Source organism: Rhinatrema bivittatum, chromosome 6 (assembly GCF_901001135.1).
Source record: "Rhinatrema bivittatum chromosome 6, aRhiBiv1.1, whole genome shotgun sequence".
Taxonomy (NCBI): domain Eukaryota; kingdom Metazoa; phylum Chordata; class Amphibia; order Gymnophiona; family Rhinatrematidae; genus Rhinatrema; species Rhinatrema bivittatum.
In genome coordinates, this window is record NC_042620.1 from 116,600,428 (window position 1) to 116,622,424 (window position 21,997).

General features: G+C 41.2%; 1 protein-coding gene across 10 annotated transcripts in view; it reads right to left on the reverse strand.

Annotated features, from left to right (window-relative positions):
• The window catches only part of ATF2 (activating transcription factor 2), a 306,861-nt gene that overhangs the window by 248,087 nt on the left and 36,777 nt on the right, over nt 1-21,997 (reverse strand). For all 10 annotated transcript variants that reach the window (XM_029605838.1, XM_029605830.1, XM_029605831.1 and 7 more), the window contains 2 exons: nt 12,835-12,931; nt 9,511-9,629 (listed from right to left, as the gene is read on the reverse strand). In XM_029605838.1, coding sequence (XP_029461698.1) covers nt 9,511-9,629; nt 12,835-12,931 — 216 coding nt within the window. The remainder of the gene's footprint in view (nt 1-9,510; nt 9,630-12,834; nt 12,932-21,997) is intronic.

Below are 21,997 nucleotides of genomic sequence, written 5' to 3' on the forward strand. Positions count from 1 at the left end.
TCTGCTGGAGATGGAGAATACTGGCAGCCTGTGGTCACTGCAGGGTTATATATACTGAGATGTCAGCTTGCTTCGTCTCCATCTGCTGGCAGGGGTCCTGAGTCCATCTGTCTACATGCTAGGAAACCGCTAATACCCCATATATGTTCCCAGCGTGTAATACCTTGAGATTTTCACTTTGAAAAAGTATGCAGTGGCAGCCCTGGAGCAAAAAGAACATTATACAAGGAAGTGCTATAATAATAATACCTAACCCAAACTAATTTAGTTCTCCATTTTGCCCAGGTTTGCAATGAATGAAATAGGGAAGGGGGCATAACATCCAAAGCTCTCCAAGACTTCTTAGGCTGCCAGATCAAAGCCAATATTGGCATATGACCTATAGCTGCCTGCTTCATAATCACCTATTGCTTCTGCTCCCCTTTTTTATGCCAATCCACAATTGCCTCAAGGTGTGAAGCAGCATAGTACCATACAATATTTAGGAACCCCTAAGCCACCCCATAGTTTGGAATGGTAAAGAACCATCCATGCCACTCTTGGGGGTTTTCTCTTCCATATATATACTGCATAATCTGTTTCTGTCATTGTTTCAGCATGGCATCAGGCACCTCTATATTCAAAGTTTGAAACAAATAACTGAGTCTGGGAAGGATATTCATTTTTACCGTAGCTATTCTTCCCAGCCATGAGATATAATATCTATCCCATTCTTTATATATACAAGCAAGTAAGGGGGAATAATTCAGCTGGAACAATTCATTTACACTATGACCTAGATAGATGCCTAAGATATTTTATTTTGTAACTAGTCCACTTAAAAGGGAAATTTAGCCTTCAACCACCTCTCTTGAAAACAGGGAATGGTCACATTTAGTATCTCAGATTTATCCCAATTAATCTTAAACCCAGAGACTAGACTAAATTTCTCTATTTCTGACACTATTCTGTTAATGACTCAGACGGATTCGCTAAAGTAAAAAGTATGTCTGCCAACAAGGTTAATATGAAGGCATATTTCCCTACATTAATTCCTGTAATTTTAGAATTAGCTTAAATTTTAGTTGCAAATGGTTAAAAAAATAAAGCAAAAATTAGAGGGGACAGAGGACAACCCTGTCTTGTGCCTCAACCAGCAGAAAAGATATCGGAATAGCTCCCATTGACTTTGATACAGGCTGTGGGCAAGCCATACAGTTTGCGAATCCACTGAATAAAAAAGTTCTCTAACTGCATCTTTTCCAAAGTTCTAAATAAAAATGGCCAATGTACCATATCAAACACCTTTTCAGCATCCATCATAAGGAACAAAGATGGGATCTCCTTCTTTCTCACCCACCACAAAGTGCCCACAATTTTGCAAACATTATCAGAAGCCATATGGCTTGGAATGAACCATGCCTGATCTAAATGTATTATAGAAGGCATAAAGCTATTCAACCTATCCGCCAGAATCTTTGCCAGAATTTTCAAAACTAAATTAATAAGTGAAATAGGGCGCTATGACCTGTTAAATTAGAATTTTGTTAAGAGTACCTTCACCCCTAAGAAAATGAAACATCTTTGTCAATGCGGCACTCAAAAAATTTTGAAAATTTCTGGAAGAATCGAGCCATGAACCCATCAAGACCTGGGGATTTGCTGGGTTTCAATTTTTTTTTTTTTTTTTTTTTTTTAACAGTAATTAACACTTCCAATTGTGATATCTCTTTATCAAGTCTGCTCTGCTAATCAGGTGATATGACTGGTAAGGAGATATCACTTAGGTACTTGTCTACCTCCTTTAAATCTATGGCCCCATCCAGGCTATACAATTCTGAATATAACTGCAGGAACCGCAACCTTATATCCTTGTTCGCAGTCAACATGACTCCGCCTTGTCTTTAATTTTAACCACATTATTTTGGACAGATCTTTTTTTTAATTTATTAGCTAACAACCTCCCCGCTTTATTTCCGCCCTCAAAGTTTGTTGCACAAGTTCTAAATTATAAGCAATAATGGCAGCATCCAGCTCTGATAACTGAGCCCTACATTCTTTCAGATGATGAAAGACTGACTGAGATAATGTTCTCTTATGGTTTTGATAAGCAATATTTTTAAAAAGGGATTACCATCACCTTATATAAGAATTCTATTAGGCTGCATTTGGAAAGATATAAACACATGTGTATCATTCATGTTCGATGTAAACCGTCCTGATATGGTATTTAACCATGAAGGTCGGTATAGAAAAATGTTAAATAAATAAATAAATATTAAAATTAACCATTTTATAACTGGAACTAAAAGAAGATACATAATATTTCATTTATTTATAAAAGCAATTTCAAAATAATGTGATTTGTTTACATTCATCCAGGAAGAGTTTAATTCATAAACAGAGATGGCTCAGTAAATTATGAATCAATTATTCATGTAACTGAAGTGGGGTTGACTGCTTCACATATCATGCCATAATACCATTACAGACTACATGAAATAAATAAATTAGCCAGGAACATCAAGAGGCTTTAAAATGTGAAGAAATATTAATATTAATCCCCATTTCTTAACCTCATTTTTCTTTTTAAAGGAAAAGGGAGAGGCTTTAGAAGATCAGTAGTAGGTAATATTCTTCCAAATTTACTTTTTTCTTTTATGGATGAGCTTTTAAATTTTAGAGGAGATTTCCCTCCAGACTTTACATCTCAGACATGATATGGAAGGAGAAAAAATGTAAACAAGACCCTATAGCCCACAAGGCAGTGTCAGCATTTCGAAAGAAGCCAATTTGAATGTTAAAACAAAGATGACTAGGGGGGCGCTGTTTCCGGCGGATGCGTGCAGTCACATAAAGCCTTCACTCCGTTCACCTGCTTGCTAGAAACCCCGCTGGAAGCGGCAACACAGCGCGAAATCGCCGGATTTTTTGCCTCAATCTGTGCGGAACCCCTCTCCTGCCTGTGGGTATGGCTGCAAAAAGAAATACCACAGACCTGCGGCAATTCTCGTTTGAGAAGTCGGCGGCCCTGTCGAGCCAAGATGGCGGCGCGGAGCCCGCCGCAGCGGGGGGGAACAACAGATCTTCACGAAACAGAGCAAATAGGGGCGCAGAGCAGCGGCGAGGACACCCCTGACCCAGCACTGCTAACTAGAGCTGAAGCCAGAACCTGGTTTATGGAAATCAGAGTGGACTTAAAACAACACCGCGCAGACATCATGGCCTCCGTGGCAGATCTGAAGGAAGATCTTGCTGCATTGGGGCACATAGTGGATGAAAATGAGACAAGGATTGATGCATGGTGACTCTATAAACACGTTGGCTAACCAGCAGGCCTCTGTTTCTTCTGCAATTTTGGACCTTCAGAACAAGGTTGAAGATTTAGAGAATAGAAATAGGCGCAACAATTTACGCATACGGGGCGTGCCGGAGACACCAGAGTTTGCGGAGGTGGAAGAGATAGCACTCCAGATCTGCCAGCACATTCTGCTTCAAGGAACGGAGGGTGAACAGGCTAGCACCTTGGTGCCGGCGGTAATCCAGTTTGAAAGAGCGCATAGGGCGCTCGGCCCTAGAACGGACCAGCGGCCCAGAGACATTGTGTTGTGCTTTTCAAGTTTTCCTCTTAAAGAGAGGATCTATCTTATGGCTAGAAAGCTGAAAGACATTCATTGGAAAAATCACACCATCTCTATATTTCAAGATTTGTCACCAGTCACGCTGAGGAAAAGATATGAGTTACGTGAGGTTACAGCTCAATTGAGAGAGCGGAGCGTCAAATATCGATGGACATTCCCCTTTGGACTTTATTTCCAGGTCCAGGGAACCAGCTATAAGGTTACAACAGTGGCTGAAGTTGTGACGGCGTTCACGAAAGCTCAGCTCCCTCTCACGTTTCAGCACATCGATGGACAGACTCAACTGCAGAAGATGGACAACGCGCCGCGCTGGCAAAGGGCAAATAAAGGCGGCAGGAGGCTTCGGAGACAATCAGAACAGAAAGGACCGGCAGAACAGGAGCATGGTTGAGGAGGCCAGGCCAACAGGACTATTGTAGTTCTACTGGGACTAAGGTTTGATGCGGTGGCTGGGCAGTCCGATGCCACTAATGGTTCTTGCTTCATCGGCGTTAATGTTACTATTACTTACTTTTATTGCTGTTCAGGAGGGGGCACATATGAGAAGAGCGTGCTCTACACAATGGTTATTCGAAGGGGTTTTTATATTCTTATACATTAAATATATTAGGGTGGGGCGGAGTGGTGATGGGATTAGTGCGCACCGTGCGAAACCACCGACCTCCGGAGGAGATGTATCCCGTGGAGGATTGTGGGGATGCAGTAGGATTTCTTGGGGGGCATGCTGGAGTTTTTGTCTGCATGTTTGGGTATAGCCATGTACAAATAGATACACAAACCTTCGCTCTCCACATCAACATCTGTTACACTGGTCATAGTATTTTGGCAAACAAGGGAGGAGGGAGTGGAGTAACTTGCGATGGGATTTGGTTGCACACTGACAGTATAGATGGCGACTACAATTTTGTCTTTAAATGTTAAGGGGCTTAACACACCAGGGAAGCAGTCTCTTCTGAGACGGGAGCTGCAGAGACAACAGGCGGATATTGTGTTTGTTCAAGAAACACATGTCCGGAAGCACCACCAGCGCCTTCTATGCTTCCCTAACTACACTACGGCGCACTGGGCAGCTAGTACAAAAACCTCCAAATATACGGGGGTGGGGGTGTTGATAGCACCCACATTCGTCCATGACGAACTTTCCCACATATATGACGCTCAGGGTCGCTATATTTTGATTAAATTGAGAGTGGGAAAACAGGTGTATACGTTACTCAATGTATATTTTCCCAATGCACAAAAAGCTCCATTTATAGAGGTACTCCATACTTTATTGTTACAGCATTTGGAGGGGGATTTAATCCTGGGCGGGGTTCTTTAACTTTGTTCAGAACCCATCTAGGGACTCCAGTTCTGGGAAAATACATGATCAGGTAACCCGTAAGAGATGGATTCAATTCTTAGAAGAATGGGGGTTGGTGGATATATGGAGGGAGAGATTTCCCACTTCTCGATCCTACACTTTCTTCTCCAGTGCGCACAGCACCTACACTAGAATAGATCACTTTTTCCTTTCTAAGACACTACAACCTTTGGTTGATAAAACAGATATAGACGTTATCACGTGGTCCGACCATGCTCCCATATGGTTCAAGTGCACCTTTACCGGTAAGGACAAAGGGTTTCGATCCTGGCACCTTAATGACTCTCTGCTCACAGATATAGCCTTTTGTGGTCAAGTAGAACAATTATTGAAGGAATATTTTGATACCAACCAAACAGAAGGCATGTCTCCGTTAACAGTATGGGAGTGTTCCAAGGCAGTGGTCCGGGGGGCATGCATACCTAGGGCGGCCCATTGTAATAAAATGAGGGACAGACAACGTAGTCAATGGACACAAGAACTAAAAACCTTGACGCAATCACATAGTTGAACTCAGTCCGATTCGACATATCGCCAGATAGTACGAATACGGGACCAACTGAGAGCGCTAGAGGATACTGCAATTAGCCATCAACTCATGCTATTGAAACAGCAGTATTTTGAAGGGGGGAATAAGGCGGGAAAATTTCTTGCTCGCCAACTTAAGTCGGCTCAGGCTCGTACAGTGGTCGCTAAAATCCAGACCGCGCATGGGCACATGTCTACTTCCTCAGAGGACATTCGAAGTAACTTCACGGACTTTTACTCGAACCTATATGCTAGAGACACTGCCATCACTGGGGAGGGCATTACTAGATATCTAGAAGAAGTTCAACTTCCAATGCTCACTGAGCAACAGAAAAGTAGGTTGGACAAGCCCATTGAGATGGGCGAAGTGGAGGCTGCTATAAAGAAGCTTAAGTCGGGTAAGGCACCGGGATTGGATGGCTTCACTGGTCTATATTATAGGAAATTTGTGACTTTGTTGGTAGAGCCTCTAACGGATGCCTTTAATTCCCTGCTAGGAGACACTTGTTTTACCAGGGATTGCAACACTGCGGGTATTACCGTATTAGCAAAGCCGGGTAGGGATCCTACTAAGTGCAGTTCCTACAGACCCATAGACTTAAAAATACTGGCCCGGGTCCTGGCGGCTAGACTCAATCAGATACTTCCTGGGTTGATCCATAATGACCAAGTAGGGTTTGTACCAGGCAGATTAGCGGCGGACAACGTTCGCAGGATGGTGGATATAGTGGATGTGGTTCAACATCAAGGCATGCCTGCAGTGCTGCTAGCTCTGGATGCGGAGAAAGCCTTCGATCTTGTTCATTGGGAGTACCTTTTTAAAACTCTTGAGACCATGGGTTTTGGGAATTCCTTTCTGCTCTGGGTCCGTAAACTCTATGACCATCCACAGGCGCGGGTGAAGGCGAATGGCGGGTATGGCACTCCGTTTCCCATACAGAGAGGTACTAGACAAGGATGCCCGTTATCGCCGCTATTATTTGCTCTGTTTCTCGAGCCTTTTGCCACAAGAGTTCGAAGAGCTGCGCACATAAGGGGTATTGTTGGGGGTTCAGTCCACTCAAAAATTTCCCTTTTTGCAGATGACATCATGCTTACCCTGACTGACCCACGGACATCCTTGAAAGGGGTAATGGAGGAGCTTCATAGCTTCTCAGCGGTGTCCGGCATGTGGGTCAACTATGAAAAGTCGGAGTTGCTTAATTTGAATTTGCCTCCTGGAGAAGTACAGGAACTAAGTTGTAAATTCCCTTTCTTGTGGGCTACCTCCTCCCTTAAATATCTGGGAGTTAGGATTGGACCCCATAACCATCAACTATTTGATTTAAATTATAAACCACTAGTCACCAACTTACAAGAGAAGCTTAGAAGATGGGGCAGTCTTGCTCATTCCTGGTTGGGAAGATTAGCTATAGTAAAAATGACGGTACTGCCCCGCTTTCTTTATTTTTTTACTACTATACCTATTCCTATCACCACTAAGTGCCTTAAGCAGTGGCAACAAATAATTTGTAGCTTTATCTGGCGGAAAAGGCCACCGAGGGTGGCTAGACATATTCTGTATCTACCTAAGACTAGGGGAGGCTTACAAATGCCCAGCATAGCCTGGTATTACTATGCGGCGCAATTGCGGGCGCTTGTGGCCATACATGCCACACGAGAGAAGGGCCTTGCGCGCCTATTTTCCATAGGCCTGCCGGCGCGCGCAGAGCCCCGGGACTCACGTAAGTCCCGGGGTTTTGAGGGGGGCGTGGCTGATCGGCGCGGCATTTCGGGGGCGTGGTTTCGGCCCGGGGTGGTCCGGGGGCGTGGCCGCGCCCTCCGGAACCGCCCCCAGGTTGCGTCTCGGCGCGCTAGCGGCCCGCTGGTGCGCGGGGATTTACTTCTCCCTCCGGGAGGCGTAAATCCCCCGACAAAGGTAGGGGGGGGTTTAGATAGGGCCGGGGGGGTGGGTTAGATAGAGGAAGGGAGGGGAAGGTGAGGGGAGGGCGAAAGCGAGTTCCCTCCCAGGCCGCTCCAATTTTGGAGCGGCCTGGGAGGGAACGGAGGCAGGCTGCGCGGCTTGGCGCGCGCCGGCTGCACAAAATCGGCAGCCTTGCGTGCGCCGATCCTGGATTTTAGCAGATACGCACGTATCTGCTAAAATCCAGCGTACTTTTGTTTGCGCCTGGTGCGCCAACAAAAGTACGCGAAGGCGCACTTTTTTAAAATCTACCCCAGTGCGTACAACACACACCTTATTTGAAACGCTGTGTCAGCATGCATCAGCTATTAAGGGTATTATTTCTAAAATATACACAATGTTTAATAATGCACGATCCAAAGAGTCTAAATACCGGGTGTTGTGGGAATCTGACTTTGGGATCCAGTTGGATGATAGCGCTTGGGACACTATCTATCTCATGGCTCGCAAATGCTCCCTATCAACAGGACGTCAAGAAAATTGCTATAAAATGATTTACCGCTGGCATTACACGCCCACTACACTTCATAGGTTCTATCCTTCTATTCCTGATCATTGTCGGCGGGGATGCGGAGATAGTGGCACGTATTATCATATTTGGTGGCTGTGCCCAAAGATCCACATCTTTTGGTCTACAGTATTTCAGTGGTTAGCACAGATGTTGCAAGTCACATCTACCATACAGCCTTGGCATGTTCTCTTGGGGCTCCCGTTGTCAGAACATAACACTCAGACACAGAAATTGCTGTTGCAAATCTTTATCGCAGCTAAAGCAGAGATCGCATTACACTGGAAGCAACAGGCGGCGCCAACCTTAGCTGGGGTTCAACATAGGGTACTATCTTATTACCAGCTAGGTCGGCTGACAGCCATACACCAAAACAAAGTATCAACTTTCCAGAAAACTTGGGCACCCTTCAAGACATGGTTAGACAATCAGAATTCCTCCTAACACTTTAGTTATCGGAGGCAGTGCTGCAGGCCATGGAGGCAAAATAGTGCCATGTACAGCTCCTTTTCGAGGTTCTGGAAAGGAGTACCTCACCTACCCAATCTTAGTAGCGGCTTCCTTACTCGCCTTGTTGTATTGTGGACTATGTATTCCAGGTTGATATTGATTCTGGTTTCTCATATGATTTTGGTTTTCCATGCTGTACCCAATTTTTATGCTCTGTTTCATTATGTTTTGCCTTGTTCTCCAGCAGGGGGAAGGGTGGGGGGGCGGGATGAGGGGGGGTTTGTTTACATCTTTCAATGGTAAATTGTCTCGGTGACACATGTATAAGCTGCTTCAGGATGTAAGCTGTCTATATCTGATGTGTTTTGATTCTTTATATCACACAGTAATCGAGCTGTATTGGATATGTTCAGTTAACCAGATTCGCTCTTGATTTGTTTTGTATTATGTTTGCCATTTGAGACAATAAAAACAGATTATATACAAAAAAAAACAAACAAAGGTGACTAAACTGAAACCAGTTTGTACTTCATAGCAATAAAATTCTATAAAAAGAACACCTGCACAGATGCAGAATTTTGTAGCATGAAAAGTGGCACATCCTATGATCTCTGGAGCTAACTTGGTGGCTCTCTCCTTTTACCAAACAAAAAAAAAACCAAAGAAATAGAGAAACAAGAGAATAAAAAAAAGTATTTTTTTTAATTATTTGATTTATATTCTGCTTGTCAGGTAGTTCAGAGCAGATTACATTCAGTTACTCTAGGTATTTCAGTAAATAATCCAAATGGTCAAATTCTGAAAACTGTCATATTTGTGTTTGTTTTTTCTGTCATGTTAATACATTTCATATCTCACTGAAATATGGCATAAGTTCTACTTTTTACTCTCAACACGAAGCTATAGACTTTCCAGGGACATATTTCAATTAACTTTCCTTCCTTCCTTCCTTCTTAAAGTTATAGTGGAGCAACAGCAAAGTATTACTATACAGAGTTAAAATAAAAAATTCTCCCCCCCTAATAAAATTTGCATGCACTAACTCTCCAAACACAATACGCTGGCAGTGACAACCTACTTTCTTAATGTCATCTTCTGAAGCCTTTTTGAACTCATTTTCAAAAGGACTAGCTAGTTCATTAAATAAGCCCACTTCTTCACAGTTCTTCAGAAATCGAGTTGGTGTTGGAGTTTGATCTGGAAAAAAAAAAAAAAAAAAAAAAGACAGTTAAGACTAATACTTTCTGAATTTAAATACCATACAGCTAAATAAATCTCAATCAGTTAGCTCTGTTAATATAACACCACACTGGCACTAATCATTAACATTGTTAATAATGTTCCAGTATTTATTACTGAAAGAGAATAGCATGTCATCTATTTAGCCTAAAAGGAAAATGCAACCTAAAATATAATAACTCAGCTAATTCTGAGTGAATAAAACAAAGGACAAAACAGAAGAGAAAACAATTAGAGAGCCAGACAAGAGAAATGGAAGGGACAGGTAAGTAAGAAAGAAACAGACAGGAAAAACAGGACAGAGAAAGAGAAAATGGGAAGAATAAAGAAACACTGTTTACTATTAACTGAATTTCATAGTGAAAAGATATAAAAGCTAAAAAATCTCCTTTTTACAATTTTTTTATGATGCATGTTTCATAACAGCAATGATACATGCCAGGACCAGGAAGATCACCCAACATCATCACTTCAGGGGTATATCAAGTACATTGCTGCTAACAGTGCACCTCAGGCATCATGATCTCATGCCCCGTCAAGTATCAGAAGTATAATCAACTACAAACTTGGAGCAGATGATACTGAGGAAAAAGGTAGCAGGGAATGCTTCCTTTTGTTCAAACTTATATAAATGTAGCATATCATAAAATACAGGACATGCACAATACCTATTAAAATACTATGAGGTCTGAACAAGTCTCACATTTGTAGGTGCTTCATATAAGCATGCCCAGTCAATTTAATTTCATGAGCCCCTTTTCTCTTTATAAAAGTGTTCTCATAAGCATCATTATGTTGTGGGAACCATAAAGTAAAGCAGACTCATTAACAGATTACTAGGAGAAGTTGAATTCTGGTTATGGTAGCCATGTGTCCAGCAAATTAACAATTTATGGCTTACAGAGGGGGAAAAAAGGAGGTGGCCTATATAAATGATGCCATTGTACGTTACTAATATTCATGGTTTTTATTCTAGCTACCCCACAGTTTTTCTCAAAGGCTTTCAAGTCCCTTCTTCCTGCTCTTCTTTCATTATGCCTCTTCTCTCTCTCCATCCTTCACTATTCCGCTCTTCTCTCTCTCCAGTCTTCTTCCTTAAAAGGATTTTAATTTCCTTTACCTTTCTGGTTGATTTTAAAGGCCTTGCACACGCCAAAACTGGGAGATATTAATGTGTCTCGGACATGCGCACACTGCACGGATTTTAAAAGGCCAACGACAAAGCGGGGATCTCCTGTTACACTCACAAAAACATTTTTCGGGAAAAAGGGGCATGGCATGGGCATGGTCTGGGTGAGGCATGGGCAGACTAGGGCTGAGGCATGATTTCTGCACATACCTATTTACATGCACAAGCGCATGCCAGGGTCCCCCTACCACGTAACTTTACTTCTGCTATGGATAGTGTGTAAGTAATAAAATATATATATATATATATATATAGGCTACTGAGCGAGGTTTATAGAGTCTGGCCTAACAGGATAAAAGGTAGGCAAAGTAACAGGGGGAATTAGGAAGGCTAATTGGTTAACTGGGTGAACTGGAAAAATGGGCTCTAGCATTTGCACGCGTGTAGTAAAATCCCTCCCACTTATGCGAGCAAGGTGGCATTTGCGTGCATACGCATGCGTCAACATGAAACCATCCACACGTATGCGCAAATGCTAATTTTAAAACACACGCATGTATGTTTTAAAATCACTGCGTCCATGTGTGTGCCCTGGCAAACATGCGCTCATGTACACCCGTGCACGGCTCTTAAAATCTACCTCTTACATAATGTTTCACAAAAAAAAAAAAAAAAGGAGCAGGGGTGATAGTGGCCAGTCGGCCGCATCATGGCGGTGCGGTTTTGCCTGCCACGGTACAGCTGCACTGCACACTATCGCTCCCATAGCACCACGAGAAAAGGTGTAGTTATTTCCCGTGGTGCTGCCAGTGATAATGTGAAAAAACATTTTTGCCCACAGCGCTGCTAGAAGATAACTTCGCCCAAACCCCGCCCACACCCCTCCCCTAATTTTAATAATACTGCCGCGATGCGACCGGTATCATGTGAGGTAGGGCCAGTATCGTGTGCGATAAGTCCTACCGCTCGCAATACTGGCACATCTCACAACAAGAAATCACCCTGTTAGTGAGCTGACTGGGTCACTCCCTTTCTCCCTCTAGTTGCCTTCCCTTATTGCACATTTAATTTCCTCTCTTCTCCCACATGCTGTCTTAGCTTGAACCTGTCCAGTATCTAGATATGGAAACACTGGGCCATATCAGTGTGTTTCTAGTGGATGAACGTTTCCCTTCCTTACACTACAAATATCTTAACATGCATCCATACGTACAGATAGTGGAAGCTCACTCTGGGGTAGATTTTAAAAGGTGCACACGGGCGTACATGTGTGCGCACTACCCGGCGTGCACACATGTACGCCTGATTTTATAACTTGCGCGCGCAAGTTATAAAATCGGAGGTCGGCGCACACAAGGGGGTGCACAATTGTGCACCTTGCGCATACCGAGCCTGCGCCGAGCTGCGCTGCCTTCCCCTGTTCCCTACCACCCCACCTTCCTTTCCCTCCCCCACCCTTTCCCCTCTACTTTTTTCTTTTTTTTTTTTCTTGTTTCAAAACTTACTTCAGCCCTGGGGATGAAGTAAGTTGCGCGCGCCGGCCAACTGCCGGCACGTGATCATCCACACAGCGGCAAATGTCCGCTGTGCCAGGAGCCTCTGACCCCGCTCCTTTAGTAAAGCCCCGGGACTTACACGCGTCCCGGGGCTATAGGCCCAGCGCACGTAACCCTTTGAAAATCCGGCCCTCTGGTAATTAACAGGCAGAGTGGGCCTACCAATAATGGTGGACTGATGAAAAAATAGTTTTGAGCCACCATAAAATTAAACTCCTAACTGAAAGCTAAGGAATTTTGTTAAAAGATTATTTCTAATCCTTTCAGTCAGCTGTGACATCATGAATGGGTTTGAGACCCTCTGGCAGAAATATCCAAACATGTTAAGACAGGAATAAATGTGAACTAATCTTACAAGCAATATTTTCATTTGGGGAATGCTTTTTGCAACATGCCCTTTGGTCATTTACAACAAACAATGTACCGTATACTGTTGATGAAATCGATTTGAAAGTGGTTAATAAAAATAGGTACTAACCAGCAACAATAACACTATCATTTCGAGCAGGTCCAAACTTCAGTGTCATCTCATGTTTATGTTTATGGACAGCCAAATGATCCTCATTGGTAAAACGCTGCGACAAAACATTTTTAAAAGTACAATTCTTAATATATGGAAATTGAGGGTAAAGAGGGATATAGTAAAACATGAAAGCAATATTTTACAACATTGAAATCTATCACCATTATGAAAGTGAAGTTATTGAGCTTTTCTGACAAAATATGGATGTCTCATTTTTAGAAATATTTATCATCTCCTCTGTTTATAGCAAAAAGCTTCTAAATAAAAAGTTTGTGTCCTTGTTGCAATGTGTAATATCAAAGGACCATAAAAAAGAAAATAAACAAATGTTTAAATTAGGAAATAATGATGTTTATTTATTTCGATTTTTAAATTCTGCTTTTCAGCATTTCAAAGTATACATCAAAGCAGATTACATTCAGGTACTATAGGTATTGTTTTAGTGGACAGGCACAACATAAAAACAAACATTACTCTGTGGGATATTATGTTATTTTTATAAAAGCTCTAAAACAGCCTCTAACATAGTATTGACAGCAGGTAAAGACCAAATGGTCCATCCAGTCTGCCCAGCAAGCTTCTTATGGAAGTAAATGCTGCTCTCCATGCAGGTTACCCCCAAACCTTATGTTAAAGTTAGTAATGTAACAATCAAAAGCAAGCACTGTCAAAGCTATAATCAAAATTACTACTATCAACATTTTTACAGGGTAGAAAGCCTTCTTGATAATTCAGACAATGCTGCTTGAAATTGCTATTCTTTTGGATTTGGCCATAGAAATAGTCCTGCACTGTTTCCCTAATGTCTGCAAATCAGTACTCCGGCCCCTACTTTTCCCCCCGCTGTCAAAGTGGAGAGCGATGTTGCAGTTGCATCAAAATCATGAAAGCTAATTGGTTAAGGATAGTAATCCCCATGCCTTCTGTGAGAGGTAGCAGCTGCTGCTCCATGCAGGTTACACCCATGCACCCTTTTCTTCATCTCCATCTTTAGCCTTTAGGGATCCACAGTGTTTATCTCATGCCTTTTTGAATTCATTTACTGTTTTTGTCTTCACCTCTAAAGTTATATATAGTATGTTCCTTTTATCCATATGTTCATCGACTTTGCTTTAGTTCTCACTGCTTTCAATGTTCTCTATAAAGACAAAAGTTCTATTCTCTTTGTTATAAAGGTGTATTTTTCTTTTTTGAGTCATTTAAATGGACTTAAAATTTAATGACTTTGGACGAGGTGATTTTCAGTACTCATGCCTAAAACAACCAAGTAGAATTAATTATACAGTTAGATTTGCAAGTGGATCCAACATTGTGAACAAGTATACCCTCAAGATCAGGGACTGAAAAATGTACCCAAGCTTGCTTACCATGAACAAATGCAATTGCCAAAGCATCTTCAACCTTTTTTTTTTCTTTCTTATGTCACAAATTTGTATAGATTTCTTGAGCTTTTTTTTGCTTTTTTTAAATTGTCTCAATCAACAGACAAATGGCGCGCCATATAAACCCTTTCCTGACACCTCGTCCCTCCCTCCACTCATCCCAGACATCTCTTCTCAGATCACTTAGTTGACAGTCGAGCCCAAATAGTCTATACTTCTTTGCCATTCTCCCAATCCACCCAACCCTCCCTCAAGGCCATTCTCTGGTATCCCCCATTCACTCCTCCCTCAGAACCCTTCCCTGGCATCTGCCTGCCCATCCAGCCCTCCCAACAACAAAACACTTCCCCAGCATCCCTCAACTACCTACCCTCACACATAACCCTTACCAATCTCAAGCTAATTCACTTCCTTTACGCGGATGACATACAAATACTCATCCCTATTACGGAATCTCTACACAAAGCTTTGGCATTCTGGAATAACTGCCTCACATCAATAAACAACCTACTTGCGGGACTCAACTTGGTCTTAAACACAAACAAAACGGAAATACTACTTATCTCCCCTGAAAATCACGTCCTACCTATCACTTCAACTGCTAGCCAATCTCCTATCAACTCCAAAGACATCACTTCGCCGCAAGTAAGAGACCTTGGAGTACTCCTAGATAACAAACTCAGCCTCAACAAGTTCATAAACACGACAAAAGAGTGCTTTTTTAAATTACATGTATTAAAAAAATTAAAACCTCTACTACTCTACAGAGATTTCCGCCTGGTTCTACAAGCCATCATATTACCGAAACTGGACTATTGCAACTCGCTCCTTCTCGGCCTCCCCGCTTGCACCACCAAACCGCTTCAGATGGTCATGAACGCGACGGCCAGAATTCTTACAAACACCAAAAAAAGGGATCATATCACCCCTATTCTCCAGCACCTACATTGGCTACCAATCAAATACAGAATTCACTTCAAAACCATTATGATGATTCACAAAGCCCTACATAACATCGCTCCTCTCAATTTAACTTTTCAACTTCAGCTTCACACCTCCAAGAGACCGACAAGAAGTGCGTACAGAAATATGCTACGCACCCAGCCAGAAAAATCCTCCCTGAGGAAACACGCACTATCCACAGCTGGCCCCATACTCTGGAACTCGCTCCCTCCAGACCTTCGCCTCGAACCGTGCCACATTACTTTCAAAAAGAAACTAAAGACTTGGTTTTTTGCACAAGCCTTCCCGGAAATCTAAAAGCCGGAAGAAAACAACATCAGCCTGGTCTCTGACCCCCCATCACCTTATGTACATAGTTTACTGTATATTTAGTTATCACTATTTAGCTATTCATGCTCAATCTCTGTAACCTCCGCCAAGTTCCTCTGCCCCCCCATATTATCTGTTATCTTGTTTCAATGTAAACTGCCCACTGAGGCGTCAGTTTGAGTTCCTTGTAAACCGGTGTGATATGTATATTATACAGGAATATCTGTATATAAAAACCAAAAATAAATAAATAAATAAATAAATATACCAGTCTCCCATGTATGCAGCTTTCTTCAATTGTGCTGTACTACATCCTGTTGGTAGAGGACATGTTTCCTGTGGCCCACCTCTCCATGTGGTAGCTCCATTCTTTTGTGCAATTTCCTGATGGGGGGTGGTTTATTGCCCTTGACCCTGTTCCTCCATGCTGCTACTTCCTATTGTCAGACAGGGGATGGGGTTTATTTCCTGAAGTGCTGCTGCTCCATGCTATTTCCTGTTTGGGGGGGGGGGCAGAGGGGTACTGTTCCTTTGTGCTATTTCCTGTTGGCAGGATGGGCTAGTGGGAAATTCTTCCCATGATCCATTACTTGTGATCAGTTTTCAGGGAGGGGTGTATCCTGAGGCTCACTCTGCCACACTGCGTTACTGCTTCTTGTTAGTGGTGGTGGGGATGTTTGTTGGTTTCATAACTTTGCTTCTATCCCTACCACTGCAGTTCTTGCCACAGTAAAAATAAACATGCTTGATGTTGATAGGCAAATGTATTCTTCTATCTCTGCTCAACAATGTTCATATTCCTACAGTGTAACATAAAATGAAATCAGAGAAGCTGTTGTGCATTGAAACAGAGTACTGATAATTTCTCCTGCCCTCTGCCTATCACATTTACTATTAAGGAAACATTCAAATTATAAGTCAATTACAGCATGACTGGCTGACAACTTTAGTATAAGTTCAGTCTCCAAATATTCAAAATACATTTTTTAAACAATCTCTAACAAAAATTATTGAACATGTTTCTAGAAGCCCTTAAAATTTATCTGTATACCAATTCCTCAGATTTATATACCAATATTAACTTCTTCAAATACTATTCACTTAAAATGCAATATTCAACCCTGGATGTGTTCCCCCTGCCATTAACTGGCATTTATATGCCACTATTTCTGTCATGACTATGGAGAACATATCTTAAACAGAACAATTCAATGTGACTAAGCAAATACAGAGTATATAAATGTATTCCGATTAGAAAACTAAGAAAATAAAACCAAAAAGCCTAAGCAGGAGCCTACCTTGAATCCAATAAGCTAATTTTTACAAAGTGACTGAATACTGTAGACATGCTTTAAATGCAGATTTCAACCCAAACATCAAGAGAAGTACTTTTTCTACTGAACCCGTGACTTTGAGCACAGAAAGCTTCTAATTGAGTGAGAACGCTAGCCAAGTGAGAGTTGGGCTATCATAAGGAAAGAATAAGCTGCTCACATTTTCTTTAATACTGTATTTATCATTATTACATTTTGAAAAGGAAAAAGGTGATTTCTCTTGCTTGATCTGAAAGGCTTGGGTTAAAATAAGAAGTTAGAGTTGTAGTTTAAATTAAAAGTTAGGGTTTTCCTGGACTTAAGAACATAAGAAATTGCCATGCTGGGTCAGACCAAGGGTCCATCAAGCCCAGCATCCTGTTTCCAACAGAGACTTACTAGCCTTTCTTGAGTAGAAACAAGTTTGACAATGTACTTCAAACTAGGTCAGAGGCTTCAAAGAGGTTATTTATTTGAAATATTTAAAATAATCTTATTAAAGAATAGGCTGTAGTTGGGGTTAAGGCCTAGCAGATAGCCCTACAAGAGCTTTCTGCTTGAACAGAGCATGTTTCTAATGGACTGAGATGCTGGAAGAGTTGTTAAGAGTTGGACTACTATGAGTTAGGCTGTATGGAGGGCTCACAGGACTAGGCTATTAGACCAAATCAAACTCTTCAGAGGCTAATTATATTAAATTACTTTTAATAAATACCTAATCTATCCTCTAAAGCCACACAGTAACATTTTAAAGAATTTAAATTTTGTTAAACATTCCCCACTTCCTTTAAAAACTATACAAGCCTTTTGCACCAAGTACCACATATACAATTACCTGCCTTTTGGGGAAAAGGTTGAATGTGCAAAGAGTTCTCAACTCTTAGAAAGCAATAGAGTCGCTAGAGGTGAAGACCTGGAGAAACTGAGGCAGACAGATATATCTATAGATATATAGATATAAAGCCAAAAAAAGAGACAAAGGCGATCTTATAAAATGTGGACTGGGCCACTAACGAATTATATTTACAAAAAAGATCCAATTCCTCCCTTTACAAATATTCTATGAATTTAAAAACACAGAAAAATATATCCCAAAAAACGTAAACATTATGTATGCATATTAAAATACTGTTGAGATCTCAGCCGCCTAAAAATCATATGCATTTACCCACACATTTACACACACCTTAATCAATTAAAAAAAGCTATAGTCTATGCAATACTGAAGCAAAGTATGAAAACTTCTGTAATAATGAAACAAAATATCCTACCCTTATTAACAACCCAAAGTCTATCCCTGAAAATGAAAAACAGTATCAATGTTATGTATACAAAAATTGTCCACAAAAAAGTAGATTTCTTAAAGCAAGTGCTGTTTCAAAATTTGTATCCAGCAACGCAAACCACATCCAATAGCAAAGCACTCATGTCTGGCACTTCTTTTGTTTGAATTGCTGAGAGGCCGTCTCAAAAATCCTCTTGTCCAACACCTGATTAAAAGCTGGTGAGGACAAACCTTGAGGAGTCTCACTGAGAGAAGGCATGTCCTTCCTAGGCTCTGGCATGGACTTTTGGAGACCGCTGCAGCTGAGTCACTTCGTTGGAGGCAAAGCTCACTTCAGGACAATATGCTTGGGATTGCGGACTGCAGCAGCCACTATCTCTTTGTAAACAAGATACTGACAAGGATGGATGTCAATGTTTTGTGGTCTTCACTTGATTTTTAATGTTAACCGATTCTGATCGTGATCTAGAGAAATGAAAAAGGTTCCATGTTCTTGGGCTTCTTCTTTGATCATGACTGTGAAGTAGAGTGATGTTCCTTCGATATTAAAGGATCACCAACAACTGGTGCGGCTCTTGGATTCTGTGTTACCAATGTCTTTGGAGCTAATGAGGGTGGATCAGACTTTTGAATCTCCTCTTTGGGGAAAACCCCAGTCTTTGCTATTTAAGGCACATCATGTTCTAGGCCCAGACTGCACACAATTCAGGCGGAGGTCAGTAATGGATCTTTTGATTAAGCATAGACACCATTTGAAGTCACCAGCACTTCTCTAACATGGGGAGAAAAACTGACACAGCAAAATCAAAGATGAAATTTTTTTTAAAAAGATGCTGCTTGAGTAAGCTGTGTGATGTTCTCACTAAGGGGATTATTCAGGAACAAGTTCCTCCAACAAAATAGAAAACAAATGTATTAAATGCAGATAAAGAGGCTGGAAGAGGAAAGGAAACCAATTAATGATGCTCAAAAAATGCACAGAATCACAAAATGAAGTGACATAAAACATGTCTGATGCTACCCACAGATAAAAAAAAAAAACAAAAAAAAAACAAGAACCAAGGGGACCCAGCATGACTGCAACTGAACAGAAGTCCTATGCATACCTGTGAAAACACTTCTAGATTTTCCACTGCTAGCAAAGGCTCTGTGTTAGCACTGGGTGATGTTACCACTTGTATGTGCAATTCATCTTCCTTGTCTACTGAGAATAAAGCGGTCTCATCTCCACTCAGGAAGCTATTGGGCCATTTTGAAGAAGCAAGGTCACAGGAAGGACAACATCAAATCAGAGTGGCAGAAAATGACCCTGTAACTAGAACCTGTCTCACACAGAGGCTGCATCTCCAAGGGTATGTGTCCAAGAGGGTGGGAATAGAACTGCTGCCATTATTGATGATTTGATCTTTAGGGATGTAGTTAGCAAAGGCGACTGGTGGTTCTCATAGGGTACTGTCTCCAAATGGGTCTGTTTTGCACACACCATGAGAGAAATAAACCTCATTCATAAGCCAGTCTAGTCTATGTTGGATATGATCTCAGTCTCTCAAAGTAGTTTTTATAAATGGTACAAATCTGACTGCTAGGGTAAATGGGCCTCTCTCTTCAGATGATGCCAGTGTTGGTAGAAAGGGTGCATAGAGCAGGCCCAGCCAGAGAGTTTGCGTCATATCCAAGAACAGAAATAGCTCAAATTCAAACAATGCTCTTAAGGGTAAACTGATGATACGTATAAAAAAAATGGAGACTTTGAAGTATGATTTATTTATTTTTTATTTATATTCCATTGTTTCAAGTACTTCAAAGTGGATTACATTCAGGTACTGAAGGTATTTTTCTGTCTCCAGAGGAGTTACAATTTAGGTTTGTATCCAAGACAATGGAGGGTGAAGTGACTTACCCAAAGTCACAAGGAACAGCAGCGGGATTTGATATCGGGCCTACCTGGTTCACAGCCCACTCCCTCTAACCACTAGGCTGTTCCTCACACCAATATTTTTAACTTATTTTCTTAGGTTCAGAGACTGTTTACATGCTTACTGAAATCTTCCTGATAGTTGCATGAAATATTTTCCTATTTTTCATTAATGCTTAATATTCCTGTGAGACTTTTATTTCATTTCAGTCTGAGTATTGCTGTATTTTTGGCTAGTCATGACATATGATGGACAAAAGAAAACTAAGATACAACAGAATCAGGAAGCTGATCTAGGCGAAATCGCAATAGTATTTACTTTAGCGATATGGATTCTCTAATACTGCACTGAAATTTCAAGTGTCCTTTTTTCTTTGTTTTTCTCTTTCATTGCTTTTTGCTCTATACTTTGTTAAAAAGTATAGAAAAATGTCTACATTTTATTTTAGGTCAAAGTAATGTTTGGGGTATGTCATCATTCTTCAAATCAAGAACATTTGACTGTGTCTTCTCATCAGGAAGAGGTGAAGACAGATGGAGAGGCAGATTGTGATTAAGGCTGGAAAACTGGGCATCAAAATGGCAGATGAAATTTAATGTGGACAAGTGCAAGGTGATGCATATAGGGAAAAGTAACCCATGCTATAGTTATACAATGTTGGGTAGTAGCACCTAATATGGAACCTAAGAAAGAGATCTAGGTGTCATAGTGGATAACACATTGAAATAGTCGGTTCAGTGGGCTGCAGCAGTCAAAAAAGTAAACAGAATGTTGGGAATTATTAGAAAGGGAATGGTGAATAAAACAGAAAATGTCATAATGCCTCTGTATCGCTCCATGGTGAGACCGCACCTTGAATACTGTGTAGAATTCTGGTCACTGCATCTCAAAAAAGATATAATTGCGATGGAGAAGGTACAGAGAAGGGCGACCAAAATGATAAAGGGAATGGAACAGCTCCCCTATGAGGAAAGACTAAAGAGGTTAGGACTTTTCAGCTTGGAGAAGAGACGGCTGAGGGGGGGATATGATAGAGGTGTTTAAAATCATGAGAGGTCTAGAACGGGTAGATGTGAATCGGTTTTTTACTCTTTCAGATAATAGAAAGACTAGGGGGCACTCCATGAAGTTAACATGTGGCACATTTAAAACTAATCGGAGAAAGTTCTTTTTCACTCAACGCACAATTAAACTCTGGAATTTGTTGCCAGAAGATGTGGTTAATGCAGTTAGTACAACTGTGTTTAAAAAAAGGATTGGATAAGTTCTTGGATGAGAAGTCCCATTACCTGCTATTAATTAAGTTGACTTAGATAATAACCACTGCTATTACTAGCAACGGTAACATGGAATTAGTTTTTGGGTACTTGCCAGGTTCTTATGGCCTGGATTGGCCACTGTTGGAGACAGGATGCTGGGCTTGATGGACCCTTGGTCTGACCCAGTATGGCATGTTCTTATGTGTGTGACAGAGGTGAGGTATTCTGCTGATTAGCACGTAGGTTCTACGTAGGGATCTTTAGCAGTCTGGTTTGGTTTGTTTTTCCAACAGGAAGTTTATTGTGTTCTATATCTGCAGTGGTGTATTTTCATAGGAAGGGCTGTTGCTGTTTGAGTCCTAAATGTTAGTGCTGTAATGGTATAACAGGTTTGCTATATACATTTTAAGTGTTATGAGTTTGACAGTTGCTTGGTTTTGTTTGTAAGTATTATTATCCTTAATATAAGGCATGGGAATAACCTGCACAGAGCGGTAGTTACTGTCATGGGAAGCTTGCTGGGCAGACTGGATGGACTATTTGGTCTTTTTCTGCGACAATACTATGTTATTTATGTATCTAGGTGTGAATGAGTTGAATATGGATGTCTAGTGTTTTTGTTAATGCTTCAGCATTATATGATTTATTTTAAATTTCAAAAATTGAGATGTGTTCCATTCAAAACACACTT